Here is a 23,637-nt window from a genome sequence, read left to right on the forward strand (position 1 = left end):
AGTATTGGTAACCTAGCAACCAACAGTAAACAAGGCAAGCCCACACACTCTCCAAACAAACAAACACACACACACACACACACACACACACACACACGCTAAATATAAACAAGACACTCATACAGACAACAGACATCCATATATACTCTTAGTTTTGCAATCAATTTATCAACAACGATTGATCTATATTCTGTTTACACCTCAGTATAAGTGGAAAAGGCAGTTTTTTATTGTTGATTTGAGATTTTACATGAAGCAAATCTTTTTAAAGTTAAAAAAAAAGTTAAAACAAATAAAAATAAATAATAAATCCCAAATGTGAATTAGTTGCGCTTCTTTTCAGTTGTTAGAGTGGCTAAGGGTAGTATTGGTTACCTAGCAACCAACAGTAATCAAGGTAAATCCACACACTCTCAAACAAACACGCACGCACACACACACACACGCACGCACGCACGCACGCACGCACGCACACACACACACACACACAGCAATGTAAACAAGACACTCATACAGACGTCCATATACTCTTAGTATTACAATCAATTACTCCCAGTCATGGAAAATTATCAATTTATATTCTGCTACACTTCAGTATAACTCGAAAAGCCACATTTATATTGTTGAGTTACATTTTTTCGTGAAGCAAATCTGTCCAAAGTTAAAAAAAAAAAAAAGATAAATAATTAAATCCCAAATGTGATTTAGTTGCGTTTCCATTGAGTAATTAGAGTGGCTCAGTGTAGTATTGGTAACCTAGCAACCAACAGCAAATACACACTCTCAAACACACACTGCAACATAAACCGGACTACAGTCCGGTTAGTACTACAATCAATTACTCACAGTCATGGAAAATGACTGATCTATTTCCTGTTTACGCTTCAGTATAACTGTAAAACTAACTGTAAAACTAACTGCTTTGAGATTTTACGCTAAGCAAATCTTTAAAAAGATAAATAATTAAAATAATACAAAGATGAATCATTTAAATAAAAGATAAATAACATATCCCAAATGTGAATTAGCTGCGTTTCCATCAAGTTATTAGAGTGGCTGGGCGTTGGTAACCTAGCAACCAACAGTAAACAAGGCAAACACACACTCTCAAACACACACTGCAACAAAAACCAGAAACTAATACAGACGACAGACATCCATATACTCTTAGTACTACAATCAATTATTTACAGTCATGGAAAATGACTGATCTATATTCTGTTTACGCTTCAGTATAACTGTAAAACTAACTGTAAAAATAACTGCTTTGAGATTTTACGTGAAGAAAATCTTAAAAAAGATAAATAATTAAAATAAAACAAAGACAATTGATTCAATCCCAAATGTGATTTAGTTGCGTTTCCATCGAGTAATTAGAGTGGCTCAGTGTAGTATTGGTAACCTAGCAACCAACAGCAAACCAGGCAAACATAATAGTGTAATGTGAGTATAATGTTTGCTACATCAGAGTTTATTTCGCAAATGTGTTTCTCCTATTATTTTCCAAAACCATCTTAAGCCAGAAATTATTATTATTATTATTATTATTATTATTATTAATGGATTTTTATTATTGCCATTCCCATCACTCATTTCTCATGCGCTACTTCAAAACATGCATTAACATAGGCTGATGGAAAACAGGCTAGTGTTTTATTTCTAATCCAAAGCAGTTCTGTACGCTCTGTTAAATGAGTGAGATCTGGATACGTGGCTCACCGAGGGCTTTCCCACAAGACCTTTACTAAACTGTGTTCAAAAGTGCGTACTGCTCACTGATGGAGAGGAAGTTGAACATTTGCTTGTGGGATTTTGCCTGATAAGAGCAGAAGTTGGACATTCGTGTTACTCTGCTACAGCTGATAATGCGTGCGCTTACGTGCTAACACTAGCCCCACGACTACCACAGACATTATCAGCACACTTGCAGCTTAACCTTGATGTAGTCACAATATTTGATAGAATTATCTTTAAATAAATTAACCATGTTAACCAATAAGTTAGCCCTGTTTGCACTTTATTGTCACAGGGTTGCAATAATATGCAATGTGTTATTTATATTTTGTGAAATAAATTATCTTAATGTTGGTATTAATTGAAAATTCATCCATGCATTTATTTATTTATTTATTTTGTATTTATTTATCTATTTATTTTTTTATGTTTTTTTCTGACCATATAATGTTTAATCAAAATGTAATATTATTAATGTAATAAATTAAATAAATAATTTTAAAGTTGGTATTAAATGAAAATTCATCCATGCATTTCTTTCTTTCTTTCTTTCTTTCTTTCTTTCTTTCTTTCTTTCTTTCTTTCTTTCTTTCTTTCTTTCTTTCTTTCTTTCTTTCTTTCTTTCTTTCTTTCTTTCTTTATTTATTTATTTAATACATTTTCTGACCATTCACTGTTTAATCAAAATGTAATAATATACATGTAATAAAATAAATATAATAAAATGATATGCAATGTGTTATTTATATTTTGTAAAATAAATTATTTTAATGTTGGTATTAATTGAAAATTCATCCATGCATTTATTTATTTAGTTTTATTTATTTATTTATTTATTTATTATGACCATATAATGTTTAATCAAAACATTATATCATTAATGTAATAAATGAAATAAATGAAATTAATAATTTTAAAGATGGTATTAAATGAAAATTCATCCATGCATTTATTTATTTATTTATTTATTTATTTATTTATTTATTTAATACATTTTCTGACCAGTCACTGTTCAATCAAAATGTAAAAATATACATGTAATAAAATAATATGCAATATGTTCTTAATATTTTGTAAAATAAATTATTTTAAAGTTGGTATTATACGAAAATTCATCCATACATTTATTTATTTATTTATTTATTTATTTATTTATTTATTTATTTATTTATTTATTTATTTATTTGTTTGTTTGTTTATTTATTTATTTATTTATTTATTTGTTTATTACAACCATTTAATGTTTAATCAAAACGTAATGATATAAATGTGATTAAATAAATGTATTAAAATAGCATGAAGTGTGTTATTTATGTTTTGTGACATAAATAATTTTAAAGTTGGTATTAAATGTAAATTCATCCATACATTTATTTATTTATTTATTTATTTATTTATTTATTTATTTATTTATTTATTTAATCCATTTTCTGACCATATAATGTTTAATCAAAATGTGATATTATTAATGTAATAAAATAAATGTGCTAAAATAATATGCAATGTGTAATTTATATTTCGTGAAATGAATAATTTAAAAGTTGGTATTATTTGAAAATTCATCCATGCATTTTTAATTAATTAATATATTTATTTATTATGACCATATAATGTTTAATCAAAATGTAATAATATACATGTAATAAAACAATATGCAATGTGTTATTAATATTTTGTGAAATAAATTATTTTAAAGTTGGTATTAAATGAAAAATCATCCATGCATTTATTTATTTATTTATTAATTTATTATTTGTTTGTTTGTTTGTTTATTTCATTTTATGACCATATAATGTTTAATCAAAATGTAATAACTAGACCTCCTTTCTTTTTTCTGGTTCTACATTTGAGTGGAACGTCAACATCTCAACATACAAATTATAGAGAAAAGCCACTGTATATTGTATTTGTGTCACACACAAAAATCTCACCAAACCACAATAAATGTGACCATACCTTTACAGCCTAAATGTAAAGAAGAAAATATCTGCTGCTAAATTATTAATGTTTTAAAACTATGTTTATCCTTCAGTTATATTAAGCCAGAATCAGTCCTTCAGATTAGGATTTTTGTTCTAGTTATTACAGTGTTTACACTTTACATATTAATGTTCGTGTTTTTGAGACTGAGAACACATATTTAGGACTGAATGTAAAAGTAGATCGAATAGTTAAAACTAAAATTCTCACATTTCTAGGGGTCTGAAAGCATAAGTCAAGTTGAATAAGCTTAACCGCTGCTAATTCACTATACAAGTGGAAATTTCCAAGACACTATTATATATTGGTAACACATTAGTTATAGGTAACAATTCATTAACTACTGACTTATTACTTGTCTATTATTAAGTTGTTAACTGTAGGAGTATTAGTAGTATGATGTTATTCTGCATCCCTATTCCTACTAAACACCTGAAAACCAACTTCTACCTTTCGAACTATTAATAAGCAGCTAATTTGTAGTCTATTAAGCTAGTAGCAGGGGCGTAACGGACTTTTAAAAGTGCGGGGGACGGCTGTATAGCAGTGTTTCCCAACCCTGTTTTCTGGAGGCACACCAACAGTACATATTTTGGATGTCTCCCTTTTCTGACCCATTAACTTCAGCTGTTGGAGTCTCTTCTGATGTTATGATGAGTTGATTCAGGTGTGTTTGATTAGGGAGAAGTTGAAAATGTGTACTGTTGGTGTGCCTTCAGGAACAGGGTTGGGAAACACTGCTGTATAAGATCAAATGTTCATATAATTATAAATCACCTGTTTGTAAATGGTCTGTCTCTAAAAGTGAGGGGGACGGATCCCCCCCGTCGCCCCCCGGTTGCTACGCCCCTGGCTAGTAGTGTTAGCTAATGGTTTATTAATATCATAAACTGTGACCTAAACTAACAATGTATAGGTATTTATCCTTTAGGAGTTGGTTAACTTTTACAGTGGTAAAGCTACAAGACAATAACGACAATAATTTAGCATTAAGTCACAATGCAAGAGGAAGTACAACAATTAAGTGTACATTTAAAGGGACAGTTTACCCAAAAATGAACATTTACAAACAATTTAATGACCCTCAAGTGATTCCAAACCTTTATAAGTTACTATTTTATTAAACACAAAAGAAGATAATCTGAAGAATGTTAGAAACTGGTAACCATTGACTTCCATAGTGGAAAATACAAATACTATGGAAGTCAATGGTTACCGGTTTTAATCATTATTCAAAATATCTTCTTTTGTGTTTCACAGAAAACAGAAAGGAGTAAAGGGGTGATTAAATCATGACAGGATTTTCAGTTATAAGTGAACTATCCCTTTAAGACATTATAGACGCAGACATTTTATGGACACCTACCATTACCGCAGCAATGTCTTCAGGGTTGTCACCATCCAGGTCAAATTTGAAGGTGACCATTTTATCATTATGAGTCTGTAGCTGACATTCCACCACCCGGTCCACTTTATCAGACAACTGTGGATAACAACATACACACACACACACACACACACACACTGTGGTAAGGAAATGTATTCATGCATTGATCTTTCCAAAATTATGTAAGCATAATAGCCTAAATAAAAATAATGCAGGCTAAAATTCTCTTTGAGCGCGCCATGTGTGTGTATGTGCGAGTGTGCATCGCTCTGAGCTGATTGTGTTTGACTGTGTGTTTACTGTTTATCTCTTAAGCCCTTTGAACGCTAATCAATGCAAGCCCAAAGGGGTTTTATGAAAGAAATGAGCGAGGACATACCGTACCCACACAGAGAACGATCACACGTGGACAAATGCTAAACATCTTGAACTCACATGCGATATCATTATAAGCTAAAGCCATCTGCACTGCTAAGACTACTCATTTGTCCCTATCATCATCTAAAGCAGGGGTCAGGAACCTTTTTTCAACGAAGAGCCATTTCAGATTTTCTTTTTTTTTATCAAATGCATTTTTAAAGAGCCATATGAGGTGTGTGTATATAACAAAATCTTTATTTATTTATTTATTTATTTGTTTGTTTGTTTGTTTGTTTATTTATTTTTTATTAATTTGTTTGTTTGTTTGTTTGTTTGTTTATTTATTTATTTAGTAATTAATTAATTAATTAATTAATTGTTTGTTTGTTTGTTTGTTTGTTTGTTTGTTTGTTTATTTGTTTGTTTGTTTATTTATTTATTTTTTATTAATTAATTAATTTATTTATTTGTTTATTTATTTATTTATTTATTTATTTATTTATTTGTTTGTTTGTTTATTTGTTTATTTAATTGTTTGTTTATTTATTTATTTGTTTGTTTGTTTATTTTTTATTAATTAATTAATTTATTTATTTATTTATTTATTTATTTGTTTATAAACAAAACCTTTATTTATCTCCGAGCACAATTCAAAATAAACAATTATGACTCATGAATGTTTAAATTTACGTGCGCGAGGTTACCATAGAAATGTAAGTTACCACAGAAATGTACCATAGAAACGTAAAAAAATATATAGCTTGCCCTTTACTGTTGTTGCGATTCAAGTTAAACCACAGCACCACATATGCGCATTGGTTGAAACGTCCTTTTATTGTAAACTGAGTTCTTATTCATTTTGCTGTAGAAAATACAATATAAATGGAATTGTAATTGTAATTGTATTGTATTGTATTGTATTTTTAATAGGAAACTGATTTTTAGTAACAGTTATATTTTGTAAAAATTTGAAATATTGATAAGAGAGAGCTGCAGAGCCACAATATTTTGGTCAAAGAGCCACATGTGGCTCCTGAGCCATAGGTTCCTTACCCCTGATCTAAAGGATTTACAAAATCAATGGAATGGACTGGTGAGTGGTTGCATCGTTAATTCTTGTAACTAAATTAAGCTGAATTAAGTCCAAGATTATTTGTATATCGCTTTTCATAACAATTATCGTCCAAAAGGTGCATTACAAATGGTGGAAATTATTATACTACAGTCAAAATGTGAAACGTTCAGGTGTTGTGTATAGGGTGAGCAGATATACAGTTGAAGAATTATTCACCCTCCTGTGAATTTTTGTTTTCTTTTTCAAATATTTCCCAAATTATGTTTAACAGAGCGGCGAATTTTTCACAGCATTTCCTGTAATATTTTTTCTTCTGGAGAAAGTCTTATTTGTTTTATTTCAGATAGAATAAAAGTAGTTTTTATTCAATATTATGGTCAATATTATTAGCCCCCTTAAGCAATATTTGTTTTGTATTGTCTACAGAACAAACCACTGTTATACAATGACTTGCCTGATTAACTAATAAGGTTCCTTTGCAAAGTTTTATAAATGAGACCCCAGAGCAGCGCTAAGAAATGTTTCATTTTTAAGACCATCCTGAATGAAATTTTAGACTTCTACAGGGCTAAACACTAAGGATTTTTTCCTAATAGCCTGGTTGTTTGTTTGTTTTTGCTTGCCATCTCCAGGTTGGAGGAAAGTCCTTACCCCTGGTGGAGGTGTTCAAGTATCTTGGAGTTTTTTTCATGAGTGAGGGGAGGATGGATTGTGAGATTGACAGGTGGATCAGTGCAGCGCCAGCGGCAGCAGTAAAGCAGTCTATGTACCAGTATGTTGTGGTAAAGAAGGAGCTGAGCTGAAAGGCAAAGCTCTCGATTTACTGGTCAATCTACATTCCTACTTTCAAATATGGTCATGAGCTTCGGGTCATAACCGAAAGGACAAGATCTCAGATACAAGCAGCCGAAATGAGTTTCCTTTGTACGGTGGCAGGGCACATCCTTATAGATAGGGTGAGGAGCTCTGTCGCCCGGGAGGAGCTTGGAGTAGAGCCGCTGCTCCTCCACATCGGGAGAAGTCAGCTGAGGTGGCTCGTGCATCTGTTTCATATGCCTTCTGAACGCCTACCTAGGGAGGCATGTCCCACCGGGAGGAGGCCTCGGGGAACACCCAAGACACGCTGAAGAGACTATAGCCGCGTTTCCACTATCGCGCCTAAAGCGAGCGAGCCAGGGCGAGCCAAGGCCAGTCGCGTTTCCACTATCACTTCCGGGGCATAATCGGGCCAAAGCGGGGCTTCCTTGGGGCCAGCGTCCGGCCTTTTTTGGCCCGCCGAATACCTTGGGCCAAGGAGGGCCAACTGGGGCTTCGGGGCGGGGTTACGTACAAAGGCGGAGTTTTCCTGTCAGGTAAAGAGGAGACAAGATGCTTTCTTCCCTTACATTTGTTTTGCTATCGCGCTTGATCAACTCACTAAGAAGAAGAAAAAATGGATAGCAGACAGTACTGGTCAGTTGAGGACACCAGGGCTCTTCTGAACATTTGGGCCGAGGAAAATGTTCAGAGGCAAATAGACGGCGTTTGCAGAAATGAGGACGTTATCAAGTACATCGTTGCTGAGCTAGCGAAAGCACAAATTCAGCGAACAACGGTACAAGTCCGCGAGAAATTAAAGAAATTGCGAGCACAGTATAAAGCGATCAAAATCCACAATGGTCAGAGCGGCGCCCACCGGAAAAATTTCCCGTGGTTTGAAATCATGGCGGTGTTTGCGTGACGCGCTGCGAGCAACTAGCCCGACAGTGGAAACGCGACATGATTTCGGCCTCATTTCTCAACCTCCCGGGCTATTGGCCCGGCCTGGCCCGATTAAAGCCCTGGCTCGCACTGGCCCGATAGTGGAAATGCGGCTTATGTCTCTCAGCTGGCCTGGGAACACCTCGGGATCCCCCCGAAGGAGCTGGAGGAAGTGTCTGGGGAGAGGGAAGTCTGGGGTTCTCTCCTAAGACTGCTGCCCACGCGACCCGGTCCCGGAAAAGCGAAAATGAATGAATGAATGAATGAATGAATGAATGAATGAATGAATGAATGAATGCCACAACAGCAAAAAAATCTAATTTTGTTATTTCTTATCCACATATTTTAATGTCAAACCAAGAAAACTGTTGTTGTTTGTACTTTTTTCAATATAATGTTTCTGTTTTAACAAGTTTAACATTGTTAAATGTATTTATTATGGACACAGTTACATGATTGACCATTCATTCATTCATTTTCCTTCGGCTTAGTCCCTTTATTCATCAAGGGTCGCCACAGTGGAATGAACCGCCAACTTATCCAGCATATGTTTTAAACAGCGGATACCCTTCTAGCTGCAACCCAGTACTGGGAAACATCCATACACACTCACATTCACACACACTCTCATACACTACGGCCAATTTATTTTACCCAATTTCCCTATAGCGCATGTGTTTGGACTGTGGGGGAAACCGGAGCACCCAGAGGAAACCCAGGCCAACACGGGCAGAACATGCAAACTCCACACAGAAATGATAACTGGCCCAGCCAGGACTCGAACCAGCCACCTTCTTGCTGTGAGGCAGAATTTAAGGCCTAAAATTTTGCTTTTGAAATCTAAGACATTTTAAGACCCTACGGACACCCTGGCATCATCAGATTATGTGAAAATCACAATTCACATACCAGCAATCCTGCTTCCTAACATATCGTCATCTGAAATGAATCAATCATAATATTGAGCACTTGCTAGGAGGATGTTTATGTGACGGTATGAAATCTTGAACTCTTCTCACCCCTGTAATGCGCAGGCGGGACCGTGTTCTCCTTCTAAACAGCTTCCCTGCTGTGCGTCTGGCAGCAGCTTTACTGCCTCGCTCCGACTGTCCCTCGTAGCCATCGCTCAAGCCTGACGTCACATCTGAAGCATAACTGCGAACATAAATACATGACAGATTACACTCAAAATATTGTGTTTCATTCTTTGGCAATACAAGCTGCAGCAAAATATCTGTGCACATGCAACTGAAGTCAAAATGATTCGTCAACCTGTGATTCTTTTTCAAATAGTTCCCAAATAATGCTTAACAAAGCAAGGAAAATTTCACAGTATTTCCTATAATATTTTTTCTTCTGGAGAAAGTCTTGTTTGTTTTATTTCAGCTAGAATGAAAGCATTTTTTTAAACCCTTTTAAGGTCAATTACAATTACTTTAAGCTGAATACTAGAAATTGGGGAACAAATACAGGGGGCAAATAATTCAGGAGGGCTTATAATTCTGACTTCAACTGTACAGGATACCAACTCCAAAAGTATTTGTCACTTCTGTGTGTGATTTCTATCATTTGTGCGAATGAAGATTATTTAATTATCCTCAATTTAACATTTCCTGTCATCAAAGACGCAGAAGCCATCAAAGTTGGGTAACATTTAAAGTGGTAAGACTACAAGAAACTACAAGTAAAGCTGTATATATAATATATAAATGTTGTTTTAGATTTCTATTTGCCACAGGTCACCTCAGAGTGGATGAAAACACCCCCAACAGCACACAAAGGTTTAGAAACACTCCCCTTGTTTTGGGGAATGCTCATTGTACAAGCCACCTAGAGTTAAACAGTTGACTTGAACCATTTTTGAATCCCATCAGCCGATTTCTTGTTCTGTCGCGATCACTTTTAGCTTAGCTTAGCATAATTAATTGAATCGGATTAGACCATTAGCATATCAAAAATAGACGAGTTTTGATAATTAATTTTCTTATAAAGCTTGAGTGTTCTATAGTAACATCATATAATAAGACTGATGAAACGAGTAGTGGGGTCAGCACGGTGGCTCAGTGGTTAGCACTGTCACCTCACAGCAGGACCGGCGTGTCCACGAGGCAGCCTAGGGCAGCATAATAATGAGGGCGGCAAAGCATATGCGCTATAGGTGAACTGAATAAACTAAATTGGCCGTAGTGTATGTGTGTTTATGAGCGTGAATGGGTGTTTTCCAGTACTGGGTTGCGGCTGGAAGGGCATCCGCTGCGTAAAACATATGCTGGAATAGTTGGTGGTTCATTCCACTGTGGCGATTTCTGAAATAAAGACTAAGCTAAAGGAAAATGAATTGATGAATAGCATATTTTGTCCTACTACATGGATGTCAATAGCTAAAACAGAACTTAAGAAGGAATCTCATAACCGTTTAGAACCACTTAAGTATAAGTAAATGATGAGTAAGTTTTCATAGTTGAAGGAACTATCTCTTTAAGTTCAACTAACTGCATTTAATATTAATTTAACCATTACATGCTGTCAATTAGCTGAAAAATAGCAAACAATTAAGTGTCTGTAAACATTTCAGTAAGTCTATACTTCCATGACAGGGAAAGTTTATCTTCTTGTACTTTTTCTTTTTAAAGAAAAGACTCCTGAACAGCGAAATGTTTGCATTGGCTTTGTCTTTACTGAAGTTCCACACACAGTTGGAGGCCGTGTTTGACTTGGGCCCGTAGGGACGCGGAGTCCATTCTGAGCTGGATTCTGTGAGCTAATTGTGTCTCCCAGGTCTTTTACCAACATAAGCCGCTGTCTTATCCAAACACTGGACTTCCTACGAGGCCCACAAACCATTATAGCCAGCCTACCGCTTGGCAATCTTTGGCTCTTTTGAAAGATTTCAGGCTGTTGAGGAACGTCAAGTTCTTATGAGTGGAAAACGATGTTGTAATGGCGAGCATTTGTTAGGGATCGTGTCCAAGAGCCCTGTGGCGTATAAACAGTATCCTATAGGACATAAAGCAAGTGTGGAGCAAGACGAGTGGAGGGATGAAAACATGAGCCCTACTGAGCACAAAGTCATTAGGACATAAGTAAAACAGCATTCGTTTAGGAGTAAAAAGACTAGTGAGGTATTTTAAGGTACAATTCTTACTATTAATAAACTATTAACTATGACTTTTGCCTCAATAAACTACTAAGTTGATACTTATTACTAGTATTAAGGTAGTAGTTGGGTTTAGGTATTGTGCAGGATTATGGATGTAGAATAAGATCATGCAGAATATGGGCTTTATATGTACTAATAAACAGCCACATGCTTAATAATAGACATGCTAATAAGCAACTAGTCTATTTAAATGTACAAACCTACCAACTAAGAGTGATATTTAGATGAATATGTAAATATGAGTGCAAAGTAAGTGTCAAAGTAACCTTTAATCTGAATTATAACATTCATTACTACTCTAAAGCAGCTTATGTTTTGAGTCACATCTGACCTTGTTGGATTGAACCATCCCATGTCAAAGTATGCGGAGCTCCAGAGCTACAGCAGCTTATTATATCATCGGGATGGACCAATGAGAGTTTAATGATGTTAACCCCTGGGTACTGTTCAAATTGACTACCCTGTGGAGGTGGATGGCTGTTTTTGCCATTGACTTCCATTATAACGATATTTTTTGTTTGCAAAGCCATGACATTGTATGATAATGCATGCTTGATGGTAATTTTCCCTTCTGGGAAGAGGTACAATGTGTAATTGGGGCAAAAACAGCCAATAACATAACAAAAGCGCAGTAAATCTGTTGAAGTTTTTACATTTTTCAAACCATTTTCACAAAATATGCGTCAAATTAAGATTCGTCATCAAAAATCCTTCCATTTGCTGACACACAGAGAAAGTTGTGGTCAAATTAAGACCTCAGAGTGGGATGAAAACATCCCCAACAGCACACAAGAGTTAAATAACCAGAACAAACTCCAGTATTTAGCTCCAAACGGACTTTATGTTGGCCTGAATTTATATTTATAATGATGTCATAATATACACAAAGTAGATTTGGAGCTTTGTGAACATTTTACAATGGCACAGATGGAAAAATGCCTGACGCACGAAGAAAGCAAAGGTTTTTACCTGTCCACAGGTGAGGAGAAAGGGCTGAGTGGTCCTCTTTCGGTTTTAGCAGACACAGCAATACTCTGAGGAAACATTAAGAAGCATAAGAAATAGGCTTTTAGTTACATAGTGTAGGGGAGCGCGGGGTACAAAGTAACGCGGGGTTAAATGTAACACTGAGTTTTAAGGTATTTGCTCAGGGTTAACTATGGCATGCTTCAGAGGTTTTTACCGCAATGTTGGCAGACGTCTTCCTGCTAATTATTGAAAAAGTTTGGCGAAATTTGGATGAGAAGCACAGGAGAAACATTTTAGCTGCATAAAAGTATTTTTTTATAGTCTATATTTTTTTATTTAAAAAAAATCTGTGAAAGTATGAACGAAAAATCTTATATTGTTGTGATCACCGTCTTCTAGGCTAAAAGATGAAACCATTTTGAAAGATGTAAGAAACTCACAGTGGCTGCTAGCCAGTTTTGAGGAAAACATGACACAGTGGGGTTAGTTGTAACAGGGTGTTATAATTAAGTCACACACTGTTCGACACCAATTAAACAAACAAAATAATTAGTTGAATTTTGAGTGTAATGTTGAGAACTTTTTAAATAAAAATGTTTTTTTAATAGAAAATATTGTTTTAATAGAAAAAATATATATTATTGCTAATAATGCAAATAAATGCATTGTATATTAATGAATAAATGGACAATAATGCAAATAGATTCAAATGTGTTTGTCCAATGAACAAATAAACAAATAAACATACTGTGCTATGTAGAATAAAAAAGAAATGAGCCAATTACTGAAGAAATATAGCTACTATTTAAAGTAAACAGAAATTAAATTAACTGTGTGAAATCTGCCTTTGTAAGCATGTCTTACAACTAACCCCCTGTCTGTTACAACTTGCCCTGCAGGTGGGGTAAATAGTAACATTTATACCTGGCACATTTGGCAATACTCATAGACTGTAAAATATATGAACGTAGCGTCCGTGACGTCACCCATAGGTTTCTGAACACTGCAAAAGAAGCTACAAGTAGGCGTGGCCAACCGTCGCCATTTTGTTCGCGCGTCATCGCACCAACGGCGGGATACCAAACAAGGGCAAAGAGGCGGAGAGTGAGCGGAGCTACAGACACCTGCTGGCACTTTGCTTAGACCTGGCAGACAGACTTTACTTTGGGTGAAACGCTTGATACTTTATTACCTGCGACTCGTTTGTGTTCTGACCACATGTGCTTGGCTGTACACTATATCTATAAAGTGTTTAGACTTTTAAAAACACTGTAGTAATACAGTGAGCCACTAAACATTGTTCTTATGATGTTTTTCTACAGGAGGAAAACGCGAATTACTTCCAAACACTTCAGATATAGTGTGTGTTAGTAAATGCAAGACTATTGATGAACTCCAGCATAACACTGTATGATAACGCTTCAGATGATTGTTCTAGAGCCTACAGCTAATCAATCTGTCACATTCTGGAGTGCTTTACGGGTCTAAAGAAAAATATTATTGATAAATGATCTTAAATGAAACAAGTACATTTATAGAGATGGTATACAAGTATATTACTTTACTCACATGGGAAACAGAGGCCACGTGAAAGGTTTGTAAGCACAATTAAGTGCAAACAGCATCCCATATCATCTGATAATTGTAAGAAAGAAGTCCAAAAGGCAGCTGACTGTGTAAAGCCACATAAAACAAAACAAAAATACGATGAACATGCCGAGATCAGTGGCTAATCTGCCGGATTCAGCTGAGGTGAAGTGACGGCGACCAGCGAGACCTAGCTGTCACTCAAGTGGCCACGCCCTTAATTATGCAAACTTAATATAACCCAATATAAAGGAAATGGATGAGTTATAAAAAAATTCACCCCCCTCACAGTTGTCATGGAGGGTAATAATTGCTATATGAACCAAAATCGTTCTTTGTACCAGGCTGTAAACACCTTTTTTTCTGCTGTAAAGTTGGCCATTCTAACAGTGGGCTCAATTGCAATTTGCTCTATTATGGAGCCAGGACTAGCGGAATTTTGATGAATTGCAGTTTCAGTTACTTCCGTATTGGCTTCCCGAGGGAGAGCGGGAGGTTGCCGCTTGGCAATACTGTACAGAAACCATAGGTCCGGCGATCATAATTTCAGTGCTCCTTTGTAGGAGAGGCTTGTGTGTTATTGGTAAAAAAAGGTTTGTCTAACCCCATTATTTCATTATTTGGCCAAAACCAAAAAGTGTTACTTTGTGCCCCTCTCTCCCCTACTTATTAAAGGCATAGTTTACCCGAAAATGAAAATTTACACACTATTTACTCTCCCTCAAGTGTTTTCAAACCTTTATGGGCTTCCTTATTCTGTTGAACACAAAAGAAGATATTTTGAAGAAAGCTGAAAACATATAACCACTGACTTCTATAGAAGGACAAACAAATTAGAAGTCAATTGCTACAGGTGTCCGGCATTCTTCAAAATATCTTCTTTAGAAGCGATGCATCTGACGTAGATAGGTAATGTGATAATGACAAATGCCGGATGTAGTACATCCGAATTCCACTCATACTACTCACATTCATTCTATATATAACCAGTGTTGGGTGTAATTAGTTACAAAGTAACTAGTTACTGTAATTAGATTACTTTTCCACAGAAAAAGTAAAGTAAGGGCTTACTTTTTATTTACAGATAATTTAATAACAGTTACTTATAATGTACTTGTTTAAATGCTGTTCATAAATTCAATAGTGTGTGGCGTGGTGGCACAGTGGGTAGCACTGTCGCCTCACAGCAAGAAGGTCGCTGGTTCGAGCCTCGGATGGGTCAGTTGGCATTTCTGTGTAGAGTTTGCATGTTCTCCCCGTGTTTGCCTCTGGGTGCTCTGGTTTCCCCCACAGTCCAAAGCCATGCGGTACAGGTGAATTGGGTAAGCTAAACTGAGTGTGAATGAGTGTGTATGGGTGTTTCACAGTGATGAGTTGCAGCTGAAAGGGCATCCGCTGTGTAAAACGTGCTGGATAAGTTTCCGGTTCATTCCGCTGTGGCGACCCCTGATTAATAAAGGGACTAATCCGAAAAGAAAAGAAATGAACGAATGAATTCAACAGTTCTGGATCAATCAATTAAGAGAAGCACAGTAATTCATTGATCAAGTAGATTGAACATGCTCGAAAAACTATGAAAGTCAGAAATTCATGTCAATATATTGTACGTATGCAATATTGTGTTGTCGCTTTGAAATGTTTTGTGTTTTAATACACTGAGGCTCAGTTTCACAGACAAGGCTTAGTTTACGCCAGTGCTAAACCTTAGTTAAATGAATGTTTTTAAGCAGCTTTCATGAAAATTACTTATAAAAACACATTACCTGTGTGCATCTTGGGCCAAAACAATGACTGGTGCAAACCTGTCAACCCTCCCGTTTTTACCGGGATTCTCCCGTATTTTACAGTACTATCCCGCTATCATCCCATAAAATCCCATCTTTCTCTGAAGAGTGGCAAATAAATATTAAAGAGCCAAGTCTCCCTATACACAACCCATACCGCCGAACCACCAGGGGCCACCCCTTGCTCTTAAATGTGAGTCAGTTCTGTGCTTTCGCTTTGCTTAGGCATGAAAACAAAATGGCGGGATTCCCTTTCCTTTTCATTACAGGTGCCGTCTCCCCTTCATATGCAATCCTCAAAACGGTCATATAGCGGTGCGTGATTGTCAGCTGACGCGCTCCATAGTGATAAATAGACGCTGTTTCCCAAATGGATTCTGTACAGGCGATTTGAAGCGGAGTAAGAGTTTGGGTTTTGGGTGCGTGTTTGAACAGACATATACACATAATTAATAACAAAAATATCTAAAGATGTCGATCTCGGTTTTTTCAAACACAACTAATTTCGTCCTAAATGAGCATAAAAAGTTCGGAAAGCAATCGAAAGCTTTCATTATAACGTTAGATCTGTGCATTTTTAAAGTGACACCTGTTATTTAATATTATGAAAAGAAACAAATCTAGATAAATAAGAGATTCATTCGTTGCTCTTTAATCAGAATGTGTAAGTTATACAGTGAAGAAACGGCTAATGAGATTTGATAGCTCGAATCTATTTCATTATATATAGCATTTAATTTTAATAAGCTGAACTGTTTGCTAATGTATTCGCTGCTAATGTATACCATTTAATTTTTCATTTGTAAATAATAATAATAAAACATAATCACTGACCATTTAACTGTTTAATTACAACGAAACAGCTCCAAATGAACATATGTAGTAATTTGGAGATTTTTTAAAGGGGGGGGTCTGCATATCCCTTATTATGGTGGCATATCCCTTATTTTTTTATGGCATATCCCTTATTTTTTTATGGCATATCCCTTATTTTTTTATGCCACATCCCTTATTTTTTTATGGCATATCCCTTATTTTTTTATGGCATATCCCTTATTTTTTTATGGCATATCCCTTATTTTTTTATGGCATATCCCTTATTTTTTTATGGCATATCCCTTATTTTTTTATGGCATATCCCTTATTTTTTTATGCCACATCCCTTATTTTTTTATGGCATATCCCTTATTTTTTTATGGCATATCCCTTATTTTTTTATGGCATATCCCTTATTTTTTATGGCATATCCCTTATTTTTTATGGCATATCCCTTATTTTTTTATGGCATATCCCTTATTTTTTTATGGCATATCCCTTATTTTTTTATGGCATATCCCTTATTTTCACATCCCAATGTTGACAGGTATGCTGGTGTATTTTAAGATATTTCACTGCAAGCTATTTTCAGTAAAGACAACTCAAGTTTAGTCTAGACTAGCCCTAATTCTTGTCTGTGAAACTTGGTTTTTAAGAAACTGTTTATAATTCTTAAAGAGTTAAATTTTTAATTAAAGCTAAAAGGTCCTGTTTGGCTTAGATTTAAAGAATTAAAAGAGTTCCATTTCTATTGTCTATGCGGCACTGAGATTTTATGTAATGCATTCATGTGTTGAATTTTAAGCTGTGTTCATTCATTTATTCATTTTCTTTTCGGCTAAGTCCCTTTATTAACCAGGGGTCGCCACAGCGGAATGAACCACCAACTTATATAGCATATGTTTTACGCAGAGGATGCCCTTCCAGCCGCAACCCAATACTGGGAAACACCCATGCACTCTTGCATTCACATTTATACACTACGGCCAATTTAGCTTATTCAATTCACCTATAGCGCATGTGTTTGGACTATGGGAGAAACCGGAGCACCTGGAGGAAACCCACGCCAACAGAGGGAGAACATGCAAACTCCACACAGAAATGCCAACTGACCTGGCTGGGGCTCAACCAGCAACCTCCTTGCTGTGAGGCGATTGTGCTACCCACGAGTTAAGTTGAGTTACTTTTTCATTAAAAATGTCATTTAAATACAATTTTAATTAGTAATTAATTACTTTTTTGAAGTAACTTACCCAACACTGTGTATAACATACTTTTCTAACGGTCGTGTAGTAAATTCACATTCAAATGTGGTGCTTACTCAAGTAGTAGGGGATTTTGGACGCAGCCATTGTTTGTAACTGTACTTACTGAAGGGAAACGAAGAGCTGGGATTGGTGGGCTGATAATGGGCGGGGCATCAGTGGGTGTGGTCTGCTGAGAGAGGCGGGTTGGAGAATAGCTAACGTTGCCTGTTGAAGCCTCAGTACAATCCTGTGATCCAGAGGGACTGAGATATCCATCAGTCTCACAGTCAGCTGGAGGAAAACAAAGAGAAGCAGACAGTCAGTGGCAGAGTCGTCACAGTAATGATTCAAACGGCTGAGTATTCCCAAAGTCCCTTTAAGGTAAGTCATTTCACTCGGTGGCCATCTTTAAAAACACCTCTCGGACAGTATGCTCTGGTTTCAATGGAGAAACATCAAATTCTCCTAAGTTGCTTGCCAAGCTTACGATTTAATTTCATATTTGGAATTACCAATAAAATTAAACAATAGTTGTCTTGTTAGTTTGGTTTCTAAACGTTCGAATCACACAAAATCTGCAGAAAGTCACATCTAATCCTCCCCTCTCTGCCCAGAGAATCATCAATCTTTAGCGATTGCTTATAGGCTCCTGTACTAGAAGGCGGGGCTTCATTCGCCATATTAACCGTTACACTTTTCCCCATTCAAAACTATACGAGTGGCACGTCTTATGTATTCTATAGTGTTAGTTATTCCCTAATTGCTAAAATTGTATATATAATTACTAATATTACTAGGTGTTGAATGCTTCATTCTGATTGGTTGATGAACATTCTAAGGTGAGCTGTTATTTTCCGGTAAACGCACAGCTAAAGTAGTTCCGGCAGGTTTTGAGTTCATTACAGTTCCATATTACTACGCTGAATGATTTCAGTTGTGTTTCACAGCTACAACAGCAAAGACTGTAGAAGAGACAAGACGTGTTACTCGTATAGTTTTTTCAAGAGTTCACACTTAGATAATGCTTGACTACGCCTGGTCAATGAGCATTAGGAGGGATACGAGATCATGTAGTTCTCGATAGCTTTCCAAGAGTAGAGCGCCAACCACGGCAGTGTGTATATATTAGGTGCTTGTTACCTTAACGTGTTACACGTCTTAAAACTGGGAGGAAACCGGAGTCCCCAGGGAAAACCCACGCCAACAAGGGGAAAACATGTAAACCCCGCACAAACAGTGCTGACTGGCTCAGCTAGTATTTGAACCAACGACTTTCTTGCTGTGAGGCAACAGTGCTAGCCACTGAGCCGCCGTGTCGCCCGATCCTAGAATTGAGGAGGAGGAAGAAGGGATGGATGGGGGGTCTTCCAAAACAAAGATGAGGAATGAAGCTTAGGCTGAATATTTATGTTAAGTTTGGAATGATCTGATTGGATAGCTAACGGAGAAAAAGGTAACAGTCAATATGTCGATAAAAGCCCCGCCTTGTAGTAAAGGAGCCAATCATTGATGGATGTAGACCAGGGATGCCCAACCTTTTTCGAATGGAGGGCCAAAAACCAAATATCATTGATAGCCATGGGCCGAAGATAAATTTACCAAACTATTTTACATTAAAGTTGCCATCAACATTTCATAATATTAAGAACTAAATAGAAAACATTACTTTGAATGGTATTAACTAATGCAGTATAAATTTTTAAAATGATAACGTATTGTGATAAAAACAATCACATTTATAACACAGTGGAGTTCAAAACGCTGAATACACTAGTGAAGCAGATGCTGCCTTTGACTTGATTCGCTCACCAAAGTCTCTGCATTGTCCTCTATGCGTCGTATGTACATTTTTAATAAAATCTGATTCATTTGCACCATTTAAATTGAAACATTTAATATTAGATAGCTTTTTTGTAGCTTAACATCAAAACAAACAAATAAAAGCTTACATTAAATTTGAAATGACAATCTCTAAACCATTTTCAGATGGGATGGCGGGCCAAATCAAAGGTTACCATGGGCCAACTTTGGCCTGTGGGCCCTAGTTTGGGCATCCCTGATATAGACTAATGATTCACTGGGGGAGGGGCTCAGTTTAGATGTGTGTATTTACCACAGTTTCTGCAATTGTTATGAACCCTCTGATGTCAGCAAATTCACTCAGGTAGCAAAGAATTCTGGCCCAGATTTGGCATAAATCTGGCACAGCAGGCATTCATCCGGCAGTGGCATACAGCATGTGGGCCAAACATGGGCCTGGTTTGGCAGAGGTGTCACCGTCTTTAAGGCGGCACACAATACTTGGGCCAGATGTTAATAATTGCTCAAATGTTAAAATGTAGTATTTGGCCCAGATGTTAATAATTGATATATGGGTCATGTGAGTCTGGTCTATCTTGACCCATAAAAAACACATTTGTGTTATTTTCAAATAAAAATAAAAAAATTCTACCTATCAGGTCGCTTCGAGGAAAGGTGCGCCCATAGCACGCCTAAAGTGCAATGATTCATGGGTTTATCAATTTCATTGCAGTCGTGACACACCAACATATCTGGCCCAGTTCAGGCTCAGTTATGGGTTATTAACTTGGCTAAGACTTGGCCCAGATTTGGTCCATGTTTGGCTCTTGTCTGGAAGCACAGAATTGGTCCAGTCATGTACCGTAATTCACTGCGGCTTGTGGGCCAAGCAACAGCTGATTGTGTGGGCCAGAGCTGGGCCAGAGATATTTTGCTATGTGGGCACTTGAATCTCACTGAGTACTTCCTTCACAGACATGAGAAATATATCAACATAAAGATTGAAATCTCTACTTTTAAACGAACCAACTTCACTTGAAAACAAATGTTCTCTGGTTTTGTAACCTGTATGAAGCGAACGCGAGGTACAGTTTGTCCCATCAAATGCATATCACATGACAGCACCTACTTGAACACCCACATACTTGTAAACAAAGAGAGCTATGTCATTTTGGGAGGAGATTTGTTCCATCAGGAATAAGTTGGGAATTACTTCAGTAGACCAGCGTAATCAGACGAGCCAATATTGAGAAGATGATAATCTCAAACATGTAAACAGAATTCAGAGTCGCATTAGTTTGGGCAACCTAAAAAATTGCAGATTTTGTGTGATTCGAATGTTCATTCATTCATTTTCTTTTCGGCTTAGTCTCTTTAATAATCCGGAGTCGCCACAGCGGAATGAACCGCCAACTTATCCAGCATATGTTTTACGCAGCGGATGTCCTTCCAGCTGCAACCCATCACTGGGAAACACCCATACACACTCATTCACACTATGAACAATTTAGCTTAACCAATTCGCCCTTTGCTCATGTCTTTGGACTTGTGGGGGAAACCGGAGCACTCGGAGGAAACCCACACCAACACGGGGAGAACATGCAAACTCCACACAGAAATGCCAACTGACCCAGCCGAGGCTCAAACCAGCGACCTTCTTGCTATGAGGTGACAGTGCTAACCACTGAGCCACCGTGCAGCCCAGAATGTTAAAATAATAATAATAATACAGTAAATCTATGGTTTCTTATTACAGCGTCCTTCTTTTTCTACAGTTTCCAAAGTGTCTAAACTCCATAATGTACAACCTATACCCGACCCCTTCACCCTCCCTGATGCGCAAACACACACAGTTGCTATTACAAAGAGTTTATTTGTGGAAGTCAGTTGACTGTGTCGTGCTGTTTTCAGGAGAGCTGCTGGACTTAACGCGGCGTGAAAGAAACATTGAGGAAGATTTAGAGCACTGCGCAGTATGGTTTACATGAGGCTCACTGGACGTCTTGAACCCGCTGATCTACAGTACAGTTTAACAGAGGTTACCTAACATCGCCCTGCCTGCTGTATTACTGGTCTACAATACTCAAGAGGCATGAAACTTGAAAAACAGTATGACTGTGTAAATTTGATCAGGGCCAGCACGATGGCTCAGTGGTTAGCACTGTCGCCTCACAGCAAAAAGGTCCCTGGTTCGAGTCCCAGTCAGTTGGCATTTCTGTGTGGAATTTGCATGTTCTCCCTGTGTTTGTGTGGGTTTCCTCCAGGTGCTCCGGTTTCCCCCAGGTGAATATAGGTAAATATAGGCTATATAAACTAAATTGGCTGCAGTGAATGAGTGTGTGTGTGAATAAGTGTGAATGGGTGTTTTTCAGTACTGGGTTGCAGCTGGAAGGCCTGGTAACCCTACTGAAAAAACCAGCTTAAACCAGCCTAGGCTGGTTGGCTGGTTTTAGCTGGTTGACCAGCCTGGTTTTAGAGGGGTTTTGGCCACTTTCAGGCTGGGATCCAGCCATTTCCAGCCTGGTCTTAGCTGGTCAGGCTAGAAAATGACCAGCTAAAACCAGCTTGACCAACTTGCCAGGCTGGAAGCCCAGCCAAAACCAGCTATGTCCAGCTTAAACCAGGCTGGTCAAGCTGGTTTTAGCTGGTCATTTTCCAGCCTGACCAGCTAAGACCAGGCTGGAAATGGCTGGAAACCAGCCTGAAAGTGGCCAAAACCCCTCTAAAACCAGGCTGGTCAACCAGCTAAAACCAGCCAACCTGCCTAGGCTGGTTTAAGCTGGATTTTTCAGCAGGGAAAACATATGCTGGAATAGTTGGTGGTTCATTCCGCTGTGGTGTCCTCTGAAATAGAGACTAAGCCGAAAGAAAATGAATGAATGAAGTTTGATGGGTTTATAAGGGCTTATTTTATTTATTCATCTCATTTATTTTTATTTAGTTCTTTATTTCACTTTAACTTTTGTATATCGAAGGTTTTAATTGCATTTCATTATAACCAAGTTGTGACTGCAATGCCTTAGTTGGGGACTAGTTTGTTTGTGTTTGGTTATAGAGTAAAAGTTTAATTCTGTACAGAGATACTGAATTCTACTTCTGAATCAATATAAGTGTTAATCACTAAGTCATGAAACTCTTGATTACATTTATTTATGTGTGTTGAACATCAATTAAGACAACGTTAGCAGCTGTTAGCTTTAATTGTAGTGAACAACTGGCTAAGTTTGAGTTTTTACCCATCAATTTCATCTTCGGAGTTTTAAATGTGATGCTGGATCACAAAACCAGTCTCATGTTGAACGGATATACACTCTTGACTTAATATATTTATGTGTGTTGAACATAAGTTAAGACAACGTTAGCAGCTGTTAGCTTTAATTGTAGTGAACAACTGGCTAATTTTGAGCTTTTACCCATCAATTTCATCTTCTTTTGGGTTTAAAATGTGACCCTGGATCAACAAAACCAGTCTTATGTTACACGAATTAGCATCTGTTAGCTTTAATTGTAGAGAACAACTGCCTATTTTTGAGTTTTCACCCACTAATTACATTTTCACATGGGTATATTTTCGGGAATAGTCCAAAATATCGATTTTTATTTTGTGTCAAAAATCTTTCGAATTTTAAGTAAAGATTATCTTCCACAAAGACATTTCAAGAGTTCCCACTTAGATATGCTTGGCGTATAAAGCAGGTTTGGCATGCTGTCCCGGGAGAGAACCCTGAGCTCGGAGATATTTGAGCCCAGGGCTCCCGCCCGGTCGATAAGCATATCAGGAGATCCGAGATCAGGTTTCGAGAGCTCCCCTTTAGAAAAGGGAGGAAAAGGAGGAGATGGGGTGGAAGGGGGGATTCTTCCAAACGAAGATAGAAACAGTAGGGAGAAAATGATCCATTTATAGTAGACTAGGATCACTCTGATTAGATTATTACTGATTACAGATGAGTGGCCAGACGTGCTCAATCATATCACGTGCTCCTTTCGAAATTAGTTTA

General features: G+C 37.0%; 2 protein-coding genes across 3 annotated transcripts in view; both read right to left on the reverse strand.

The window, feature by feature from the left end:
• The window catches only part of taok2b (TAO kinase 2b), a 363,536-nt gene that overhangs the window by 100,066 nt on the left and 239,833 nt on the right, over positions 1–23,637 (reverse strand). The window lies entirely within an intron of this gene.
• wnk4a (WNK lysine deficient protein kinase 4a) overlaps positions 1–23,637 on the reverse strand; it is a 151,438-nt gene that overhangs the window by 35,954 nt on the left and 91,847 nt on the right. For both annotated transcript variants that reach the window (XM_056469098.1, XM_056469099.1), the window contains exons 9-12: positions 17,964–18,130; positions 12,406–12,470; positions 9,296–9,431; positions 5,081–5,197 (exon numbers count right to left, since the gene is read on the reverse strand). In XM_056469098.1, the coding sequence (XP_056325073.1) occupies positions 5,081–5,197; positions 9,296–9,431; positions 12,406–12,470; positions 17,964–18,130 (485 nt within the window). The remainder of the gene's footprint in view (positions 1–5,080; positions 5,198–9,295; positions 9,432–12,405; positions 12,471–17,963; positions 18,131–23,637) is intronic.

Source organism: Danio aesculapii, chromosome 12, assembly GCF_903798145.1.
Source record: "Danio aesculapii chromosome 12, fDanAes4.1, whole genome shotgun sequence".
NCBI lineage: Eukaryota > Metazoa > Chordata > Actinopteri > Cypriniformes > Danionidae > Danio > Danio aesculapii.